This window comes from Peromyscus maniculatus, chromosome 3 (genome assembly GCF_049852395.1).
Source record: "Peromyscus maniculatus bairdii isolate BWxNUB_F1_BW_parent chromosome 3, HU_Pman_BW_mat_3.1, whole genome shotgun sequence".
NCBI classification, from domain to species: Eukaryota; Metazoa; Chordata; class Mammalia; order Rodentia; family Cricetidae; genus Peromyscus; species Peromyscus maniculatus.
In genome coordinates, this window is record NC_134854.1 from 47,893,349 (window position 1) to 47,912,616 (window position 19,268).

At 38.3% G+C, this 19,268-nt stretch overlaps 1 protein-coding gene across 4 annotated transcripts in view; it reads left to right on the plus strand.

Moving 5' to 3' along the window:
* Window positions 1–19,268, plus strand: part of Tpk1 (thiamin pyrophosphokinase 1) — a 334,426-nt gene that overhangs the window by 95,034 nt on the left and 220,124 nt on the right. For 3 of the 4 annotated variants that reach the window (XM_042273147.2, XM_042273144.2, XM_016003603.3), the window contains exon 4: window positions 9,623–9,692. In XM_042273147.2, the coding sequence (XP_042129081.1) occupies window positions 9,623–9,692 (70 nt within the window). Of the gene's footprint in view, window positions 1–9,622; window positions 9,693–19,268 lie in introns of those variants that run through there. The other variant, XM_076566410.1, reaches the window with a different exon arrangement.

The window sequence follows — 19,268 nt, forward strand, 5'->3', positions numbered from 1 at the left end:
GTAGCCCAGGCTGGCCTCGAACTCACAAAGATCCGCCTGCCTCTGCCTCCCGAGTGCTGGGATTAAAGGCGTGCGCCACCACCGCCCGGCGCCCCCGCTTTTCCTTTTTAAGCAGGAAGAATAAGCTCATGGCTATGCTCATTAGGAAAAAAATGGTGGTCAAGTTATATGTGAAATCCTTGAATTAGTTGAATATAAATATTAATTAATGTTCAGTTTTGAATTATTTATCAGTAAGGTCTATTTGTTGCGGGTAACCTATTTAGTACCTTTTAGATGTAATGGTTTTTCTTTGACTAAGAAGACAGATAGGTTTGCTGGTTCACTCTATAAACTGTGTTAAACATATATATCTTAGTAGTTTTTGATTTATTGTGAAGTGTGTGTATGTGTTTGTGTGTGTGTGTGTGTGTGTGTGTGTTTGTATACACCAACCATGATGCATGTGGAGGTTAGAGCACAAATTAGGGGAGTTGGTTCTTTCTTTGCACTCTGGGTTCTGAGGCTTGAACTTAGGTATTCAGGCCTGCATGGTAAGTTCTTTGACTGCCTGAGCCATCACACTGACCTTAAACTATTTTTTTTATGAATGCCAAAGGTGTCAAGAAAGAAATAAATATAGGCTGGATAGGTAATATTTTCTTCTACCTATATAAAATAAAATAAATATAAACATCATCTTTTTGTTTGTTTAACAATGGTTTTCTTTTGATGTATGCCACAGTGCATCTTTCATTTGAAAGATGCCTTGTGTCTCTGGGACCTGTTGCCACTGGAACCTTCTTGGTGCCTTTAGGAAAGGATGGAAGTGATTTGGTGGGATAAGAAGGAGCAAATAGACTCAGTAGTTCTACCCACTCCACAGTCTCCTGTATTTATTTTATATTCATTCTGTATGATCAAAGTTGAGGGAAACCAGCTTCCACTTTTCCCCCCAGAGTACTCTTCAGGAGGGAGAAGTAAGAAATACTTAGATAGAAATATAGAGGAGAGAGACAGAAACACAGGACAGCCTCGGGAGGGCCTGGGTCAAAACCCATCAGCCCCTTCTGTCTCTTCTAAAGGGCTTTTAAAGGAATGCCAAGGGGTGGAGCAAAAGACCTCCCCCCAGCACAGCCAAGTGCAGACCATCCCAAACACCTGGTGACATGCAGGTGGTCAAGCCATCCCCTATTGCAGCCCTGCTGTGTAAAGGAAGCTTTTGTGGGCTCCCACACAAAGTGATTTTTGTTTTTTATTTCAAAGCTTTACTTAAAAGCTGTTATATTTTTGCCAAGTAAATCAAGCACCATCTTTGACTCTTCTAGACCTGCTCCTCTTGCTAGTTACAGGCATTTATCTCCACTATATTCATAGACTCCTGTCTTCATATCGGCACTGCCTCTTATGGGTAATTGTGTATTCTGTAGTGAACTGGTCAATAGAAACTGCCCTTCCACAGGGGAGTGAGATAGCTGAGACTCATCAACTTGGGAAATGATATGAACCACTCAGTGTAGTAATACTTTTTCATAGGGACCGCCAGCCCATAAATATTGACACAGAAACACAGTGACTTATTATTAATTATAAAAGCTCAGCCTTAGCTTTGGCTTGTTCCTAACTAGTTCTTCTAACTTAAATTAATCAGTATTTTTTAATCTATGTTCCTCCATGAGGCTTGTGACGTCGTCTCTGTACTGCCCGTCCTGCTTCCTCCATTTCTGGCTGCTGTGCGCCTCGATTATCTCCTCTTCTCTCTATCCAGAAGTTCCACCTATCCTTCCTGCCTAGCTGTTGGCTGTACAGCTTTTTATTACACCAGTCACTGAAATCCATCTTCGCACAGTGTACAGATATCTCACAACAACTCAGCCAATCCTAGAGGGCAGTCAAAAAGGCCTGACTTCAGCTGTCACTAGTTTTAGTAATTTAGTTACAGAGCCTTAAGAAATAGGAGGTGCATATGAAATAGATGTAAAGTCAGTTTAGCTAGTATATAATTACCTTGTTACTTTCCCTGACTTTAGTAGCCAGGTAATGTAGCTTCTTGGCAATGGTTTAAATCAGAAATTTTGCAGAATAGCAGCGTGTCTTCCTTACAGGTGTGTGCTGTGGGGTGTGGTCAGCCTACTGAGGAGTGGGTGTGCTCTTCTTGGTGTCTTGCTCCTCAACTTGGAATGACTGAGTGGGCATTTGACCTTGGCAGGTATACGCAGTTGCCATAACCACAACGGCAGGGTACTGTTGCCATGTACTATGTAGAGGTCATGGATACTGAATATCGTGCAATATCTAGAGAAGCACTCAGCAAAGACCCAAAGATGAATCCTATAAAGCTTTATAATGCCAACTATGATTCCTTCCATGCTTGCTTCGTTCACTGTGGATTGAGTTCATATTTGCTGTTCTATTCTTAAAGATTTGCTGGTTACTGGTAAAAATGTAAGGTTTGAGAGTTGTGGGACCTTGCTTTTTGTAACAGTCCCATATTTAGTTAAAGAAATACATATGTTCTTTATACATACAAAGTAATTATATTTATCTGTGTTACTTAGTAGTGTTTATACTGAATGGGCTTTTCCATTTTTAAGAAAAATTTCTCTGTGCTAGGTGATACAGTGCAGCTTGACAGTACATGGTTTTCTTGAGATTTCATAGTAATTAGATAGTTTGTGAGACCCAGAATTAAAGAGGTATTTTATTATAGACTTTATAAATAAGATCCTAGAAGACTAGATGTTATACTTCATCTCTGCAATATATTAGTAGGGAAGGAAGAGAGAGAAAGGATAATAGAATTTACACAGTAATATTTACTAAAAGGTAATAAAAATCCCCATTACGTGGCATGAAGCAGGTCATTAGGGCTGGTGCAGAACTGTGCGTGTTGATGCTCAGTATAAACACCACTTGGCTTTCATTTGAAATAAGGATAATTTTGTGCTACTGATTTGACTAAAATGTAATGAGTATTCTACTCATTATCTGAAGAATATTACAAATAATATGAGCTTTCTTAATAATTGCACATAAATATACTATAAGTAAAACCTTCCATCAAAAACCTTGAAAAAGATCTTGAAACAGCAGTTAATTTTGTGTGCATTTCAGCACTCCTCTAAGAAAAGTAAATTGTTATTTCTTTAGGAGAGAATATATTTCCATGAATTTCTGAGTAAATGCTTTTTTTCTACATGAAATAAAGCCTTGGAAGAGAAAGCACACTAATCCATCTCGTTTTACCATGTCTGGGAACTAAGTGATTCAGGCTGTGTGCAAAGCTTTGCTGGTGATTTACATACCAGCCATAGGCATGATGGCTCCTCTCTAAAAGCTTGTTTCTTTATAGATCTGAGGACTCTGTCTTTAAATTAGAAATTAATATTTGTGCTAGTTTGGGCTCTTTCATATTTTAAGTGGAGTAGAAGCCAACTCAAACTTGCCACAGCCAGAAAGAGAATTTATTAACTCACACAACTAAGACTTCTGCCTGGCTTTAGTCATCGCAGTGGGAACTTGACGTGTTCACGCTTGTCTTCTTGCTTTCTTACCATGTTCTTGGTTACGGTCAGCGTGGCAGCCTCTGTAGTTTCACATTCCCAGTCAAGAGCTGTATGTCAAGAAAGAGGAAACCTGTGAAGTCTCCTTGGCTGTGGGTGGGAAACACCCCTGTTTTTACCTGATGAAGTATTTTATCCCTTTTCCCCAAATAGGGATTATCCTGAATTATTTTTGCTATCCAAAGTATATATGTGTGTTTTCTCTTGCCCTCTTACATATGTGTGCATGACTTCCACCTCTGTGTGTTGGAGACTGATACCATGGATTCACATATGCTAAGCAAGTGTTCTACCATTGAGCTATAACCCTAACTTTTGGTTTTCTTCTCATTAGTTTTTATGGGTTTCAAATTAAAATTCAATATAATTCATATTCCTTGTTCAAAAAAGATTCATAACACGGTGTTTAAATGTAATTATCTCATCCCTATTGTTTTTGTAAATATTCACTATTAAACAGTTAGTTTGAGGAATAGACAGGTGGTCTTGTGATTGAACTAGCAAATATGGCTTGATGGGCTCGATCAAAAATGAAGTTCATTAACCTCTTAGGAAGGTTACAAGACAGTGCATCATGCTTGCATAATAATAAAATAGGGAAGTCTTGTCAGGGTGGCTTTCCAGTGTGCCTTTTATCCATGTTTGAGTGCCCTCCCCACTTTGGTTGGCATGAGTTTTCTTAGGGAATTGAGTCTAATGTCTACTTTTCAGTGTAGGTACATCTTATCAGTGCTGATTACTGCTTAACCAATTCATAATCTTGGTATGGAAACCTGTATCAGGCATTTAGTTTTCTTAGGTTTGTATATTATATACTCTCTGGGTTGCTATTTACTGGAATATCTAAACCAGAAGTAATTTTTAAAAGAATTTATCATATAAAATAATATACTAGGAGGCTAAAGAGATGGCTCAGTGGTTAAGAACATTGGCTACTCTTGCAGAGGACCAGGGTTCAATTCTTAGCACTCATACAGTGGCTCAGAACCGTCTCTAACTTCTTGTGGTGGTTTGAAACAAAATGCCCCCCTTGATGAGTGGCACTGTTAGGAAGTATGGCTTTGTTGGAGGAAGCATGTCATTTCGGAGGCGGGCTTTGAATTCTTATATATGCTCAAGATACTGCCCAGTGTCTCAGACCACTTCCTGTTGCCTATTAGTCAAGATGTAAGAACCCTCAGCTCCTTTTCTAGCACCGTGTCTGCTGAATGCTGCCTTTCTTCCCACCACGACGAGAATGAACTAAACCTCTGAAACTCAGTGAACCACCACAATTAAATGTTTTCCTTTGTAAGATTTACTGTGGTCATGGTGTCTCTTCACAGGAATAGAAACCCTAAGGCACTCCTTTTCCAGAGGATGTGTTACCCTCTTCTGACCTCCAGGGGGACCAGGCACATACTTGGCAACCAGACTTATCTGAAGGCAAAACATACATACAATAAAAATAAATAAAGATACAATTTTAAAAATATTATACTATAAGTCAAATGTTGTGACACATTTCATGTAATCCCATAGTGTAGTAGGCTGAGGCCAGGAGATGACAAATTCAAACAAACAAGTAGCATATTAATGCATATAAAAACAACTTTCAGGTGGGTTACTTTTGTTTATGCTGCATTTGTTTAATTATATAAAGATGTGTTGCCTTTGTTTCACCCTTGCCTGCCTAAGGCACCTGGTAGATCTAATAAAAAACTGAACAGCCAGTAGCATTCAAACCTTTAAAAAAAAAAAAAGCTCTTTCTTGGTGGTTGAATATGATATAGTTACCAGTATTCATCCAATGCCGTGTATGTCTGCTGCAGTGTTTCCCATTGTAACATGTATGTGACAGCAGTTATCCTATGCTTACTGTCTTGTCCATTAAACAAGTATTTGTATTGGCTACATAGAATTTCTGCATCAAAGAGGAAGCACATTTAAAAGTATTATCAGTTTACAGGGCTGTCTCTCTGAGGTAGAGCTTCAATAGCACATCTTTCCCTGTACTTCGATCCTTGTTTTATCTACATTGTCTTCCTGTTGGTTCTGAACTTTTCATTAATTGGGGGAATACACCAATAGTAATTGTGATGATTTTGCATTAGAATCAAGAGTTGTTGGGATTGACTTAAAAATCACTGGGCTTTATAAGAAAAAAAAATAAAAATAAAAACCACTGGGTTTGTTAGTGCTCATAGATACTGGGATCAAAATCGAATTCCAGTGTTCTAAGTTACTAAAATGGTAAGATTTTTCTTTTCTCTCTCTCCTCCTCCTCTTCTCCTTCTGTTTTTTCTACATATAAATACTTGAAATTACTTTAATAGTATACTTTGCAGTAAGTCAAATTATTTCTGCTCAATTTTATTCAACAGAAGATTTTGAAATAGACAATTTACCTGTAATTGTGAATGCAGGTTTGTTTTTTTTTTGTAAATATTGCTAAATGCTGGGTAAAAAACAACACTTAAAGTTATCTTTAACATACCAGAATAGTTGAAATAGAAAAGTTGCTCCAGTGATTTTTAGTGTATTTGAGTTTCAGATGTTTATCAACTTGAAGCATAGTAAGAATTGTTCAACCATTACTTGGCAACCTGCAAAAATTTCGCTGTATAAGGTAACGGACATTTTACATTAAGAGATAACTCATGCAGGAATTCTTAGGACAATTTAAATTATGATGAATGAACATTTCTGGTCCGAATTATTGTGATTTATCTGCTCTTCCTCTAGAGTGCCCTCCACTTCTGGTCTTGTTACATGGCCGTTCCCTTTGTTGGTTACATGTGTTGCACATTTTTCTAACTGCTATGTGTGAACCCAAACAATGTGTCAGCATTGTTTATCCTCTTCAAATATTTTCTTTTTAAGTGTAATTCTATTTGTATACTTATAAAATTTGAAAACATTTTTTTTTGTGAATAAAGATTTAAAAAAGTAAAGAATGTTTTTGCGGTACCTTATGAGAATCAAATTATTTCAAAAATGAATTTCTTTTTCCCTTCAGATGGAATAAATTCCCATCCCTAACTTGTGTGTAATGAGAGGATAGTCTGTACATTTCCTCATGAATATTCCTGCTCAGTTTTCCATTTAAAACATTAGTAATCATCAATAAATGTAGTTACTAAGTGTTTTGCTTTTCATAAACTGCTCTAAATCTATCAAATTAAATATAGTTATTAGAAGTAACAAGTATTAGAACTATTTGACTGACAAAAATAACAGGAACTTTAGCTGAGCTGGATGTATTAATGCATTCCTTATGTCTCGTCCTTTGAAGCTGACCTCTGCCTGCTCATTGCATTTGAAGCTTTTGTTAGTCCAGAGGACATTACACACATTTGCTTCTCACTCTGTTTTCTCCTGCAAAGAGCTTGGATGCCTACCAAATGTAAATGTGCCTATTTGCTTATGATGTCACTGGGGAGCAAAACTATGCCTCACACATGCTTGGTCAGCACTCTGTCGCTGAGCTCTACCCCTGACTCTTAAAAAGACTTAAATGTTGAAGTTAGCTGATCTTTGCTGTGTAATATATGGAAAATTGATATCATTCTACTTGTTAATCTTCATCAATTAAACACTATTTCTTACATTTTATATTGCTTTAGTAAATAAATTGTTACATAAAAGAGCTCATATACTTGTTAATTTTGTTTATGGAGAATTACTTTTTATACTCCAAGGGTAATTACTGATCGTTTACCATCTGTTTCTATTAATCAGTCTTTTTATTCTCCCCAGTCAGTGATATTATACTACATTTTATGTGAGATCATTTCTTCCTCTTCGCTTATGATGATTTTGACATGTAGGAAATGTGCCACAAATTCTATGTTCTTCTGTTAGTTATATTCTTGGCATAATATGAGCCTGGGTTCCAGTGCTTATAAAGTATTTTGGGTGGTTAGTGAAATTAGTCATCCCTCTTAGTTGTTTTTATAAAAACTCTTGTTTTTATTTAATATTTCATACTAGCTTGTGCTGTTCTTTTCTAAGAACATAAGCTTTTATATTTTTAAAAATTCTAACAAAACCAGAAAACTGTTTACTGAATTCTGAATGTGTTCATGAATTATAGGAATGATCACATGTAATTATTAAATTGTTAATTGTTTAATGACCGTACTGAATAGGTAAAGAAGCTCAAGCTAAAATGAGTGTGTTCTACACATGTGGCTTGTATTTCATTTCATATGTAACAGGGAACATGGAAAATCCACTTTGATGAATTGGCTTTTGTGCCTGTCCATAGGGTTGGTTAGATACTCATTACCTTATCTTTCCTGATGTTAGCACATCAAAATTCTGAGTTAAACATTCTAAATCTTCTTAAAAATAAAGCTAAATTTGTAGACAGAAAGATGATAGGATGGTTTTAAAAGGAAGAAGTAGGTCAACAGGGCAGTTTGTTTCTTCTGAAACTATTCCTGTCCCAGACATTTTCTCAGGCTACTGACTTAGTGTGGCAGACACGGGAGTTGTGGACTAGGAAAGCAGGTGAGTGCTGTAAGCAGAATTTAGACTGTTCTCCTGGGGCCTGGAAGATAGTGCTGTCGAGAGTAAACAGAGAGTGGAAGCCTGCAGATAGGAGTAAAGGCTCCATTACCAACTGGGCGTAAAGCTAGTCATGTAATATTTTGGCAAATAATCTGGTCACATTTCACCCCTTGCCTGAGGTTAATTTCCTGGGTGGGGGAAGTTGCAAGACAGCATGCATTTGGGTTTATGGCATCATTATTACTGACTACTCTTGTATAAATCTACAATGAAAAAGTAATTAATATACTTAGTGGCTTTGCTTTTAGTGGTTGTGTAGGGGCAGAAGGCAAGACTTTGGTATATTAAAGAAATTGCCAAGATAGCCTGTTAAATCACCAATATCTTGCATTTACTCCTATTCCACAGAATAAAAGAGTAGTTTGATCTGAACCCCTAGGGCAAAGATTTTTTAAAATAAGTAAATAAAGCCACGATTCTCTAAATCAACATGATCAAAGTTCACATGAACTCACAGAGACCCAGGCAGCATGCACAGCATACCAGGGCCTTTACATATATATTATGCCTTTCAGTTTAGTATTTTTATGGAATTCTTGAGTGTGAGCATGAGTGTGTCTCTGTTTCTTATATCTTCTCTAGGGCTCTTTCCCTTTTGTTTGTTTGTTTTGTCAAATTCCAATGTGTCAGTTTTTGATTTATCTTTTTTTATTTTACTTAAATGAAGCTTTAAAAATTAGCAATAAGATGTCATAAAGGACCTTTATTGAAAATAGATTAATAGTTTAAAATAGTAATAGTAAAACTAATATTATTTGAATATATTATTGTTAATAATATATTAATTATTATTATTTATTATAATAAATATTATTAATAATTGAAAAGAGATTTCACAAATTGAAAGACAGAGTTGAAGTAGTTGGTCACATACAGAAGGAAAATAAGAATGAAACATTTGGAGAAAGATTGAGAACAGGTAAGACTAGCTATGGATATGTTTCACTGGAGAATGGGAAATAATTGGGTTATGATAACTAAGATTCATTCAGAACCTGAAAGGGATGTGTCTTAAGCTTTGAGAAGCACAGTTCACCTAGGCACTGTTTTGAAGTTCAAAACTTCGATGAAAAAAGGAAGGTCTTCAGTGTTTCCAGAGAGAAGACAAACAAGGCTCAGAACATTGAGACAGAACAGTGGGTCACCTGAAAGCATCCTGTTCCCAGTAGAAGTCCAAAGCCAGCATGGTAATGGAGTCAGAGCAACTATGAGAAGCTGTGTCCTGCTTCCTGCCATGAGCATGAACCTGTCTTCTCATAAGTCAGCACATTGTCGGACAGGCTAGCACTACACACTCTCCACCTCGGTTCAGAGATACTGAAGAAGATACAGAGGGTCTCTGGGTGGTTCTGTCCTCCTGTGTAGAGTCACTTGTAATAAAGACAGAAGTGCCATAAGGTGAATCTTATGATCCAGGGGTAGCATGACTGTGTTCTGAGTGTTTGCTTTCCAGTGATGTTCTCAGGAGAGAGAGAGACTGTGCTTTGCCATTTGTACTAAAATGATTTGTATTCTTTTGTTTGAAGCGCTCTTCAGAGCCTGTGCTGATGGAGGTGCCAACCGCTTATATGACCTCACCGAAGGGGAGAGAGAAAGGTATGCTCCTGCAAGTCAGTGTCTGCTCGCCCCTCACTTCTGCTGCCCTTAGTTGTAATCTTTTTTTTTTTTTTTTTTTTTTTGGTTTTTCGAGACAGGGTTTCTCTGTGTAGCTTTGCGCCTTTCCTGGAGCTCACTTGGTAGCCCAGGCTGGCCTCGAACTCACAGAGATCTGCCTGCTTCTGCCTCCCGAGTGCTGGGATTAAAGGCGTGCGCCACCACCGCCCGGCAGTTGTAATCTTTTTATGGCAACTGTTTATTTTCCTTCATATTCATCATAGGAAATTGCCTCTATGAGAAGGGCTGAGCTGTGTAACCACGATGTATTATTTCTTTTGTTGAATGAGATTTCTTAGAATTAGGATCATCTCTATTCTTCTCTTTAAAATCCTATTCTGTTACTTTAAAGCCTCATTAAGTCACATTACCAAATATTGAAATTTGTGAGGACTTTGAAGATTGGCTAAAATAAAACTTCAACTGGCTATTTATGTTGGTATTAAAACACTTTAAATGAATACAAACTGAACTCCTAGAAAAGAAATATGTAGTCTGCTGTGAAGATGTGAGGTTTAATATTAGTGTTGAATAAATCTAAGTGGGACTTACTCTTTCTTAATTACTTCTGAGTTACATACCTACATGTTTAGAGAGAGTTTATTTAATGATTTGCTTTCTGCGTTGGGTTGTTTTCCTGATTCTTGTCTGGTGAGATATTTTTCAGTGAGAGAATATGTTTGTTAGAAAGAGATTTTCAGATTAGTTCAGTTGTGAATATGTTTGTGGCCCAACTCATTTGGAAACATGAGATTTCGTGGAATAGATGTGAGTATGCTATTTGTGAAAAGTGGCTCAGTCATTCTCATATGTGCCAGTAGCTGTATTGAAGTGGTTGGCGTTTGAGAAATCGCCTACTCTCTTCCAAAACAAAAATAAAAATATTATAGCATAACAGGCCCTGTGTGGGCATTAAACATGTGTGGTTTGAAATCATGTATTTCTCTTTGTGACATCAGAATGTTTAACTTCAGCTTTCTGATGCAAGAGCTGCTGTGGAGAGCAGCTGCTTGCTTTCCATGGAGAAACTGTGTTTTTTGTTTTTGTTGTTGTTGTTGTTGTTGTTATTGTTTTGATATCAGATGCTGTTTGCTAGTGTGTGGAGACCGGGTGGGATGCAGTTATTAAAAAGACAATGATTGTGAGAGCCCAGAACGGTTACCTCTCATTCACTCACTTGCTACACGACTTCACAGCTTCCTCTAACAGTACACTCCAATACCTGACATGGACAGTGTGTGAAAAACCCTCCAGGTTCTAGAAAGTGCCTCAGCATGTAGTTCCCAATAGGGCATGGGGGCTCAGGTTATAAACTGGGTACTGTTTATGCCATGTCTGTAGCCTGGTAGCTATCAAGTAGCCAGCAGTTAAACATTGTTTCTCTAATGGCAGACACAGCTCAGGAACACAGTAAAAAGCAGAACTTGAGAAGTTATGAACCCACCACTTTCCACCTGTCCCTTAGTTATGAGAACCATCTACAATGCTTATGAAAACTTACAAATGTCTGTCTTGGTTATTTTCTTTGACTTAGGCAGGCAGTGGTAACAAGGTTAATAGAACACTTTTATTCATATTTAAAAGCAGAAGCTTAGTAGCTTTTAGAAAGAAGAACCATTATTTTTGCCTTTATTTTAATTAATTTCAAAATAAATAAAGTATTCCTCATCCTATTTATAAATATTCTTTTGTTTGTTTTGTTTTGTTTTTTGAGACAGGGTCTCTCTATATCACATTGTGTGTCCTGGATCTCATTATATAGATCAGGCTGGCCTTGAACTCACAGAGATCCACCTCCCACGTGCTAGAACAAAGGTGTTATTATGCCCAACTATATTTACAAATAATCTTATAGAAGACATTCCAAATTGTACACAATTTATCTTACAACTGTTTGTCTACACATGAAGTTGTTTAGTGAAGCAATGTAGTTAATTCTCATTGATTTTGGGGGCCTAATGATGTTTGCAATGATTCTTGTTCTATTGCCTTGGGACATGGCTGGCCTGGGGAAGGGTAGAGTCCCTAGCAGTGATCAGTGAAACTAACTGTCTTGCATGGGAATTAAATCCTTGGAATAAATCTCATTACTTCCAAGCCCTAACGAGTAAAACTAATTGGATACAGGTGACTGCATGTAATTCCTCTTAATTGTATTTTTAAACAAAAAACTTGCACAATGAAAACCAAACCAAAATAACAACAACAGCAAAAGCAAACAAACAAACAAAAAAAACCTCTTGAGTTTTAAAAAGCCAAATTGCAGTTTGTGGGCTTGGGCTGGTCTTGTTTTCATATGTTTATTCATTAACAACCACATCCACACTGTAAAGCCCTGTAATTATGCAACCAAAAAAAAAATGGATTTTTAAAGAACTATCTCCCGCTGAAGAGAACATAAAACATTTATACATTTGAAGTAGAAGAAAGGAAGACTGATGACTGGAAGCAGGTTTATCTAGAGACAATGCTGTTCGAGTCTTCTCTGGGCCCTTCTCCTTTCTGTTTGGGAGTGAGGCCTGAGGTGTTACCCAGGCCTCTTGTCACGCTGCCTCTGACCATCAGTCTAGGTTAAAGCTAGCCCCCGTGGAGTAAGGGAATGGGGAGCCTCCGAACAAGACCAAGTCCACTCAGGCCTTGGCTAGGCCTGGCAGCTGTGCCTGCTCCTCCACAGACCCACAGAGAGAGAGGACTGAGGGTGGCAGGGGAGGTAGGGCAGAACCCTCTGGGAGACTCAGGAGGATGCAGTGCTGTATGACCTCAAGAGACAGCGCCCCAGCTAGGAACTGGGCTGGGCCCATGTATAGGGGAGACAGCAGATTACAAGAGAAGCTGAAGGAGATACAGTCTGAGTACCAAGGGAAGACATTCTGCACAGTAGTGGCATGGAATCTTGGGTTTGATGCCTCTAGATGCCCCGAGAAGGAAGACTCATAAGTAGCTGTTGGCTTTAGCTGTTTTCAGTTAGTAGAAATACAATGACTAGTTATTGTGGAGCACAGAAAGTACACGGCTAGGCACTAGAAATACACATTATATGAAAGGAGCTGTATCTAATGTTCTCTCACACTACCTAATTTTAGAACATTGGGCTAATGCTCTAAAACCTTGAAAGGTAAATGCTGAGTCTCAGACAGGGTGTGGCTCTATGTAGCCTTTGTTAGCCTGGATACATTGTCTAGCCCAGGCTGGTATTAAACCTGGAACTCTTCCCACTCATCGCTCCAGTTGTGCGCAGGTACCTTCCCCTTCCACACAACCTTTACGACTTTCTGTTGTCATCCAAGCAGTAAACATGAACTTACTTCAGCACACTGCTGAGCCTGGAGTATAGAGCTGTTGAGTGTGGACACACACTATAGTGCAGGTCTCTGAGCTTGTGTCTTGTTTCACTGCCATGTCATTGTGACCACTGTCTTGAGCTCCAAACCTGTGACGTTTTCAACTCTGGAAGCTTCTGTCCCCCACTCGTCAGTGTATTATTTCAGATGCTTTATGTATGTCTAGCCATGCAGTATCTGTAGTTGTGTGTATGACTTACTCCATTTAGTAAATACCACAAGTCCAAGCCATGTTACTTCAGTTTTATCAACCTTTGCTTCAGTCCTAAAAGCAGCTTACCTCCAGTTATCAGGTTTTGTTTTGATGAACAGTAAAAAAACATACAAATTTTCTATCGTGAAAGCAAAGAATGATAATCAGTATGATAGTGGGTAGGAAGAAAAAAAATAAAAGTATCTGTACTTATTTCTTCCTAAGAAGCAAAGAGCCTCATTAAGTCTGCATATTGATTCTCCCCTTTGAGACAATAGAGAATATTATTCACTCGCCTGCAGTTACTTGTTCAGGTGAGTGTAAGCTTGATACACAAAGCTTCTTTTCTTTGAAAGTTAATATTAAATAATGATTTTTTTCTTATTAATTAAATTTATTCTTTATTTTTACATTCCAAAGGCAGTTCCCCCTTCCTCCTCCCCTCCCACTCCTCTTCTGTTTCTGTTCAGAAAGGGGCAGGCCTCCCATGGGTGTCACCAAACCATGGTATATCAGGTTGAGGTAGGACTAAGCTCCTTTTCTTGCATTTAGGCTGGGCAAGGCAACCAGTATAAGGAATAGGTTCCTGGAAGCCAGCCAAAGCCTTAGGGACAGGTCCTGCTTCCTCCACTAGGAGTCCCACAAGTAGATAAAGCTACACAACTTCCACACATATGTAGAGGGCCTAGGTAGGTCCCTTGCAGACTCCCTAGCTGTTGGGTCCAGAGTCTGTGAACTCCTATGAACCCAGGTTAATTGCTTCTGTGGGTTCCTTTGTGATGACTTTGACCCCCACCCCCTGGCTTGTACAATCTTTCTTCCCTCTCTCCAAGAGGATTCCTCAAGCTCGACCCAATGTTTGGCTGTGGATCTCTACATCTATTTCCATCAATCACTGGAGGAAGGCTCTCTGATGACAATTCGGTAGTTACCAATCTGAATACAGAGATGGCCAGTTTAGGCTACCTGTCCATTATTACTAGGAGTCTTAGGGTCATCCTTACAGAGTTGTGGGATTTTCCCTTGCACCAGGTTTCTACCTGACCCCAAAATGTACCCCCATCAGGAGGTACGTCTCTTTCAGTACTCTCCCCCTTTATCCAAAAGAACCAGCTCTTAGATGGATTCTACTTATTGTTAGTTAAGTTAATTTATAAAATGAATTTCTGCCGTAATTCTTACTAGTTAATACTTCGTGGTTTGGAAGATTCTTGTTTTTCTTTGACACTGAAAGAAACCTATAGACTCAATGAAATCCTTATCAAAATATCAATGGCTTACAACATAAAACTAGTAAAATCATTCCTAACATTTATATGAAAATATATAGCTAAAGCTACCCAGGGCAAAAAGGGCAATAACAGAGATAGCAAAATAACCAATCTCAAATTGTACTTCAGAGCCACAGTAGCAAATCAACTTAGTGTTGATATGACAACAGACATACAGACCAGTGTAACAAAATAGTAGATGCTGATATAAACTCACAATAGTCACCACCTAACTTATTGAAAAATTGTTAAAACATAATTTAAATAATTTATTTACTTATTTAGTGTATGTGTGCACACTTGTGTGGGTCTCAACATGAGGGTGGAAATCAGAGCATAATTTTTGTGAGTTAGTTATCTCTTTTCTCCATGTGGGTTCCAGGAATTGAAATCAAGTCTTTAGGTTTGGTGATTTTATTTATTTTTTTAGTATACACACACACACACACACACACACACACACACACACACTAAAAAAAAGTTGATGGGAGCAGCAGTTCTCAAGTCAGGACCCCTTTGGCAAACCTCTATCTCCAAAAATACTTACATTATGATTCATAACAGTAGGAAAATTACAGTTTTGGAGTAGCAAGTAAAATAATTTTATGGTTGGGGGTCACCACATGAGGAACTGTATTAAACAATTGCAGCATTAGGAAGGTTGAGAACCACTGTGCTAGAGCGATTGCTCAGTGGTTAAGAACACTTGCTGTTCTTGAAGCGGACTCAGATTTGTTTCCCAGCACCTGTATCAAGTGGCTCACAACACTCTGTAACTCCAGTTTCAAGTGATCCAGTGCTCTCCTGTGGTATCTGTGGGCACAAGGCAGACAGGGTGCACATATAACCATAAGCAATCACACATATACATAAAAGTAAACTAACAGAAGAAAGTAGAAGTTGGGATTCATTGGAGAGAGAAAGGGAAGCAGATAGAGAAGAGAGTGGGTAGGAAGATGGTGAGTTGGGTGGGAGGGGGAGGAATGAGACAAATTACAATGACAGGTTTGTTTGAAGATGCTATGATTTAACCCATGTTTGTGTGCTAGACTTCCATACTGAAAAATAAATATATTATGCTGTAGAATTATATGAAGAGAAAATATTCAGTATAGTAAATTATGTGACATAAAGAGATTATTGTAGTTCAGTGGAGTGTGTAGATGGGTGCATATTTGTGTGTGCCTGTGTGTGGCTGGGGGTTGAGGGAGACTACCCTTTGTCTCATTGGTAAAAGCTAAACGCCTTGAGCCAAGGTTGTCTTTCCAGATATTTCTAATTCATCCTTTGATTTGTAAACAAACAGAGCTGTCTTAAGTATGCCATGCACTTCTTCTCTCTGATTTTGCTTGGGTCTCAACTCCTAGCTTACTTTGTACACATTGGAGCTACATTTCTTGTAGCAGTGCTGTCTGTAGCCACTGATTGGCTGATGCTGTGTGTGCATCTGAGCACCCCTCTCCTTCCAGCCTGCTGCAGCTTGTCTCATTCACTGTGATACTGGCTACAAATCACAATGCCCCGTTCCTATTTTACCTTGATTTAGAGTTGTAAGGACTTATGTCCTTTACTAGATTATAAATTTCTAATGATCTATTGCTCCTTAACATTGCATAATGCTTTTTAATTATTTACTCTCTCATTTTATCTTGTGAAGATGTGCTTTATACCCTTCACTAGGTGGTGAACTGCTTGAAGACAGTAATCACAGTTAATCATCTTTTCATGCCTCTAATATCTAGTGCACTAATGAGCATCTGAAAATTTATTGAATTAATGATTTTTTATTGATACCTCAACAGAGATGTCACTAAGGCTAAGCTATTTTTCAGCAAGGGGTTTCTCACCTATAAAATCAGGTATTTTAAGTATATTAGTGCAGAAGAAATGTTTCATAGTTATATGCATCATAATTTTGTTATTGTATATACACTATACATAATTTAAATGCTTTAGATCTAAAAATTAGTTTATGTCTCACTTCTAACAGATTTACTACATTATTCTGCATTCTAATTTCTATCAAATGCATCTGATTCTGAACAAGGTACTCACATTTGAATTCATTAATAGTTGGGAACAGCATACAGTATCAACATCAGTGCTAAGTGTGAAGGGTGTGTGTGTGTGTATGGTATGATTTTGTGGGAGTTAGAGATTTTTAGGCTCATTTGCAGAATAGTAAGAAATAGCTCTGAGCTGATAGTGTTCTGTCTAAGGGTGTTTGAAGTTGTAAGGATCATTTTCATCTTTGTTTCTCAGAGTAAATGCATACAAAAACCTGAATAGGAAGTCTTCCTGCTTAATTTTATGTAAACATTATTTTAGGTAGGTGTGATGTATAGTAACGATTACTGTGATTTAAAAGACAAGCATCTCAAAGATGCCCCTATGTTCATTCAAAAGACTCACTTCTGAACATTCCTACTCAGTGGTAGGACTGAGAGGCAGACTCATTTACAAAGAAAAGCAAAACACATCCTGGACTTGTTTTCTCTCACTCCCTTAAGTTTTTTTATCATTAAGATTGCAGGAGCAGAGAATATAACTCGGTGATGAGGTGATTTTCTAGAATGCACAAGGCACTGAAAAAAGTTCTCTTTTCAAACTTTCAAATTGTTCTACCCTTGCAACTCTCCTGTCAGCAGATTGGCCACTCTTTCCAGAAGATGACTGTGGTAGCTCCACTTGTCCCTATAAAACTGTTCCAGCTAAACCAAGATCAAAATACAATTGAAATAACTGGGACCTGGGAGACAGCTTAATCAGTATGGAGGACCTGAGTTCAGTTTCCTAGTACTCACATGACAAACTGAGTTAGATCCCTTATTCCCACATCTCTCAAGTTGTCCTTTAACCCCTGTATGCACACCATGGCATGCTCCCCAATACTCCAAACAAATAAAAGAACAAATCCCCCCCCCCAAAAAAAAGGTGAAGGAAGACACTAGACAGACCTCTGGCCTCCACATGCATATGGGCACAAACATGTGCAGAGCACATCCACAAAAAATAACAAATATGTAACTAAATAAACACCCATGGAGACCACTGTCCTAAAACAGCTTCTAAAGAATCTACCAACATAACTAACTCAAGCATCTGGTACAAGTGTTCTTTACACCTTCAGAGGAACTAGTGACATGTCATGAGTAACTTAACCATTTTTCCTCTTGCTTATTTCAAGGCACATAGCAGCTACTTCAGTTTGGGAATTTTGTAGTAAGATACATTGGATTCAATCTGATTGTATTGCCACACTAGTGTAACAAACATACATGGCCAGTTCAGGTACTTGGGCAGCCATTTCTTATGCTGTGGGTTTCAGGAAGGCATCACTGTATGTGGAGTATTTAGAGAAATTTTGATGAACCATATTACATTGACTAATCATAAAATAGTGCATAAGCCATGAAGATTCAGAATGACCCTCTAAAGAGGTACAGTATAATGAGCCACAAGATAGCTTGGTGAACACCTTATGAAGTTCAGGGGACAGCCACACACACTTGTGCTGCGGGATAGTTGTACACCGTGTGAAAATTGCTGTGATGGTGTAATAAAAGGCTGAACAGCCAGTAGCTAGGCCGGAGGTATAGGCAGGACTTCTGGGCAGAGAGAGAACTCTGGGAAGAAGAAGGTGGAGTTGCCAGCCAAAGTCAGAGGAAGCAGCGTGGGCAGTATGGAGGGGTGAGGTAACGAGCCACACAACAGATGGTGAATTAACATCAATGGGTTAGTTTAAGTTATAAGAGCTAGTGGGACAAGCCTAAGCTAAGCCTGAGCTTCTGTAATTAATAATAAGTCTTCGTGTTGTTATTTGTGAGATGAGGGCCCAAAGAAAAATTCGACTATACCCCTGCATCAGTGACTTATGCACATCCTTAGAGTAATATAGAATGATTTTAAGTACTTTTCAAATTATGGTTGGAGTGAAGATGTAGTGTTTGACCTTTAATTTCTTTTTATTTTTGTTCAGCATTTGCTGGCTATAATTTTATATGATAAAGTTGGTTGTAAACTTGCAGTTCAGTTGTCTTTGAAGTGGTGTGCAGTTTGGTACCCACCACCACAGTCAAGAGTAAAACATGTTTATTATCCTTTATTTATTATATATGTATATATAGTATTTATTTATTACATATTATATATTATGTATGCCTCCTGTCCTTCTATAATTGGCCCCTGGCCTTTTTGCCCTTCTAGAGTGTCATAAAACAAACTCTTATGCCTCGTGGTTTTTTTGGTCAGACTTCTCTCCTTACCAAAAGTTTGTGAGCTTCCCCATATTAATGTGTATCAGTAGTTTGCTGGTTTTGCTGGTATATAGTCTTCTACTGAATGGGGCACCATGCATTTGTCTGTGCACTCAGCACAATTAACACATCTGTGTTGGTTACCTTTTTCTCAGTATCACACAAGCTAGGGTTATCTGGGAAGAGGGAACTTATTGAGAAAATGCCTCAGTAAGACTGGCCTGTAGGTAAGTCTGTTGGGATATTTCCTTGATTTAAGAATATACCATTTTGGTTTGTGCTACCACTGGGCAGTTGGTCCTAGGGTATATAAGACAGCGGGCTGAGCAAGCCATAGAGAGCAAGTCAGTAAACAGCACTGTATACCTCTACACCAGTTCTTGCCTGTAGATGGAAATTTCTCCAGTCCTGCCTTGCCCAGCAGTCCGGATGAATCTCTCCGACTGTGGTCCCACAGC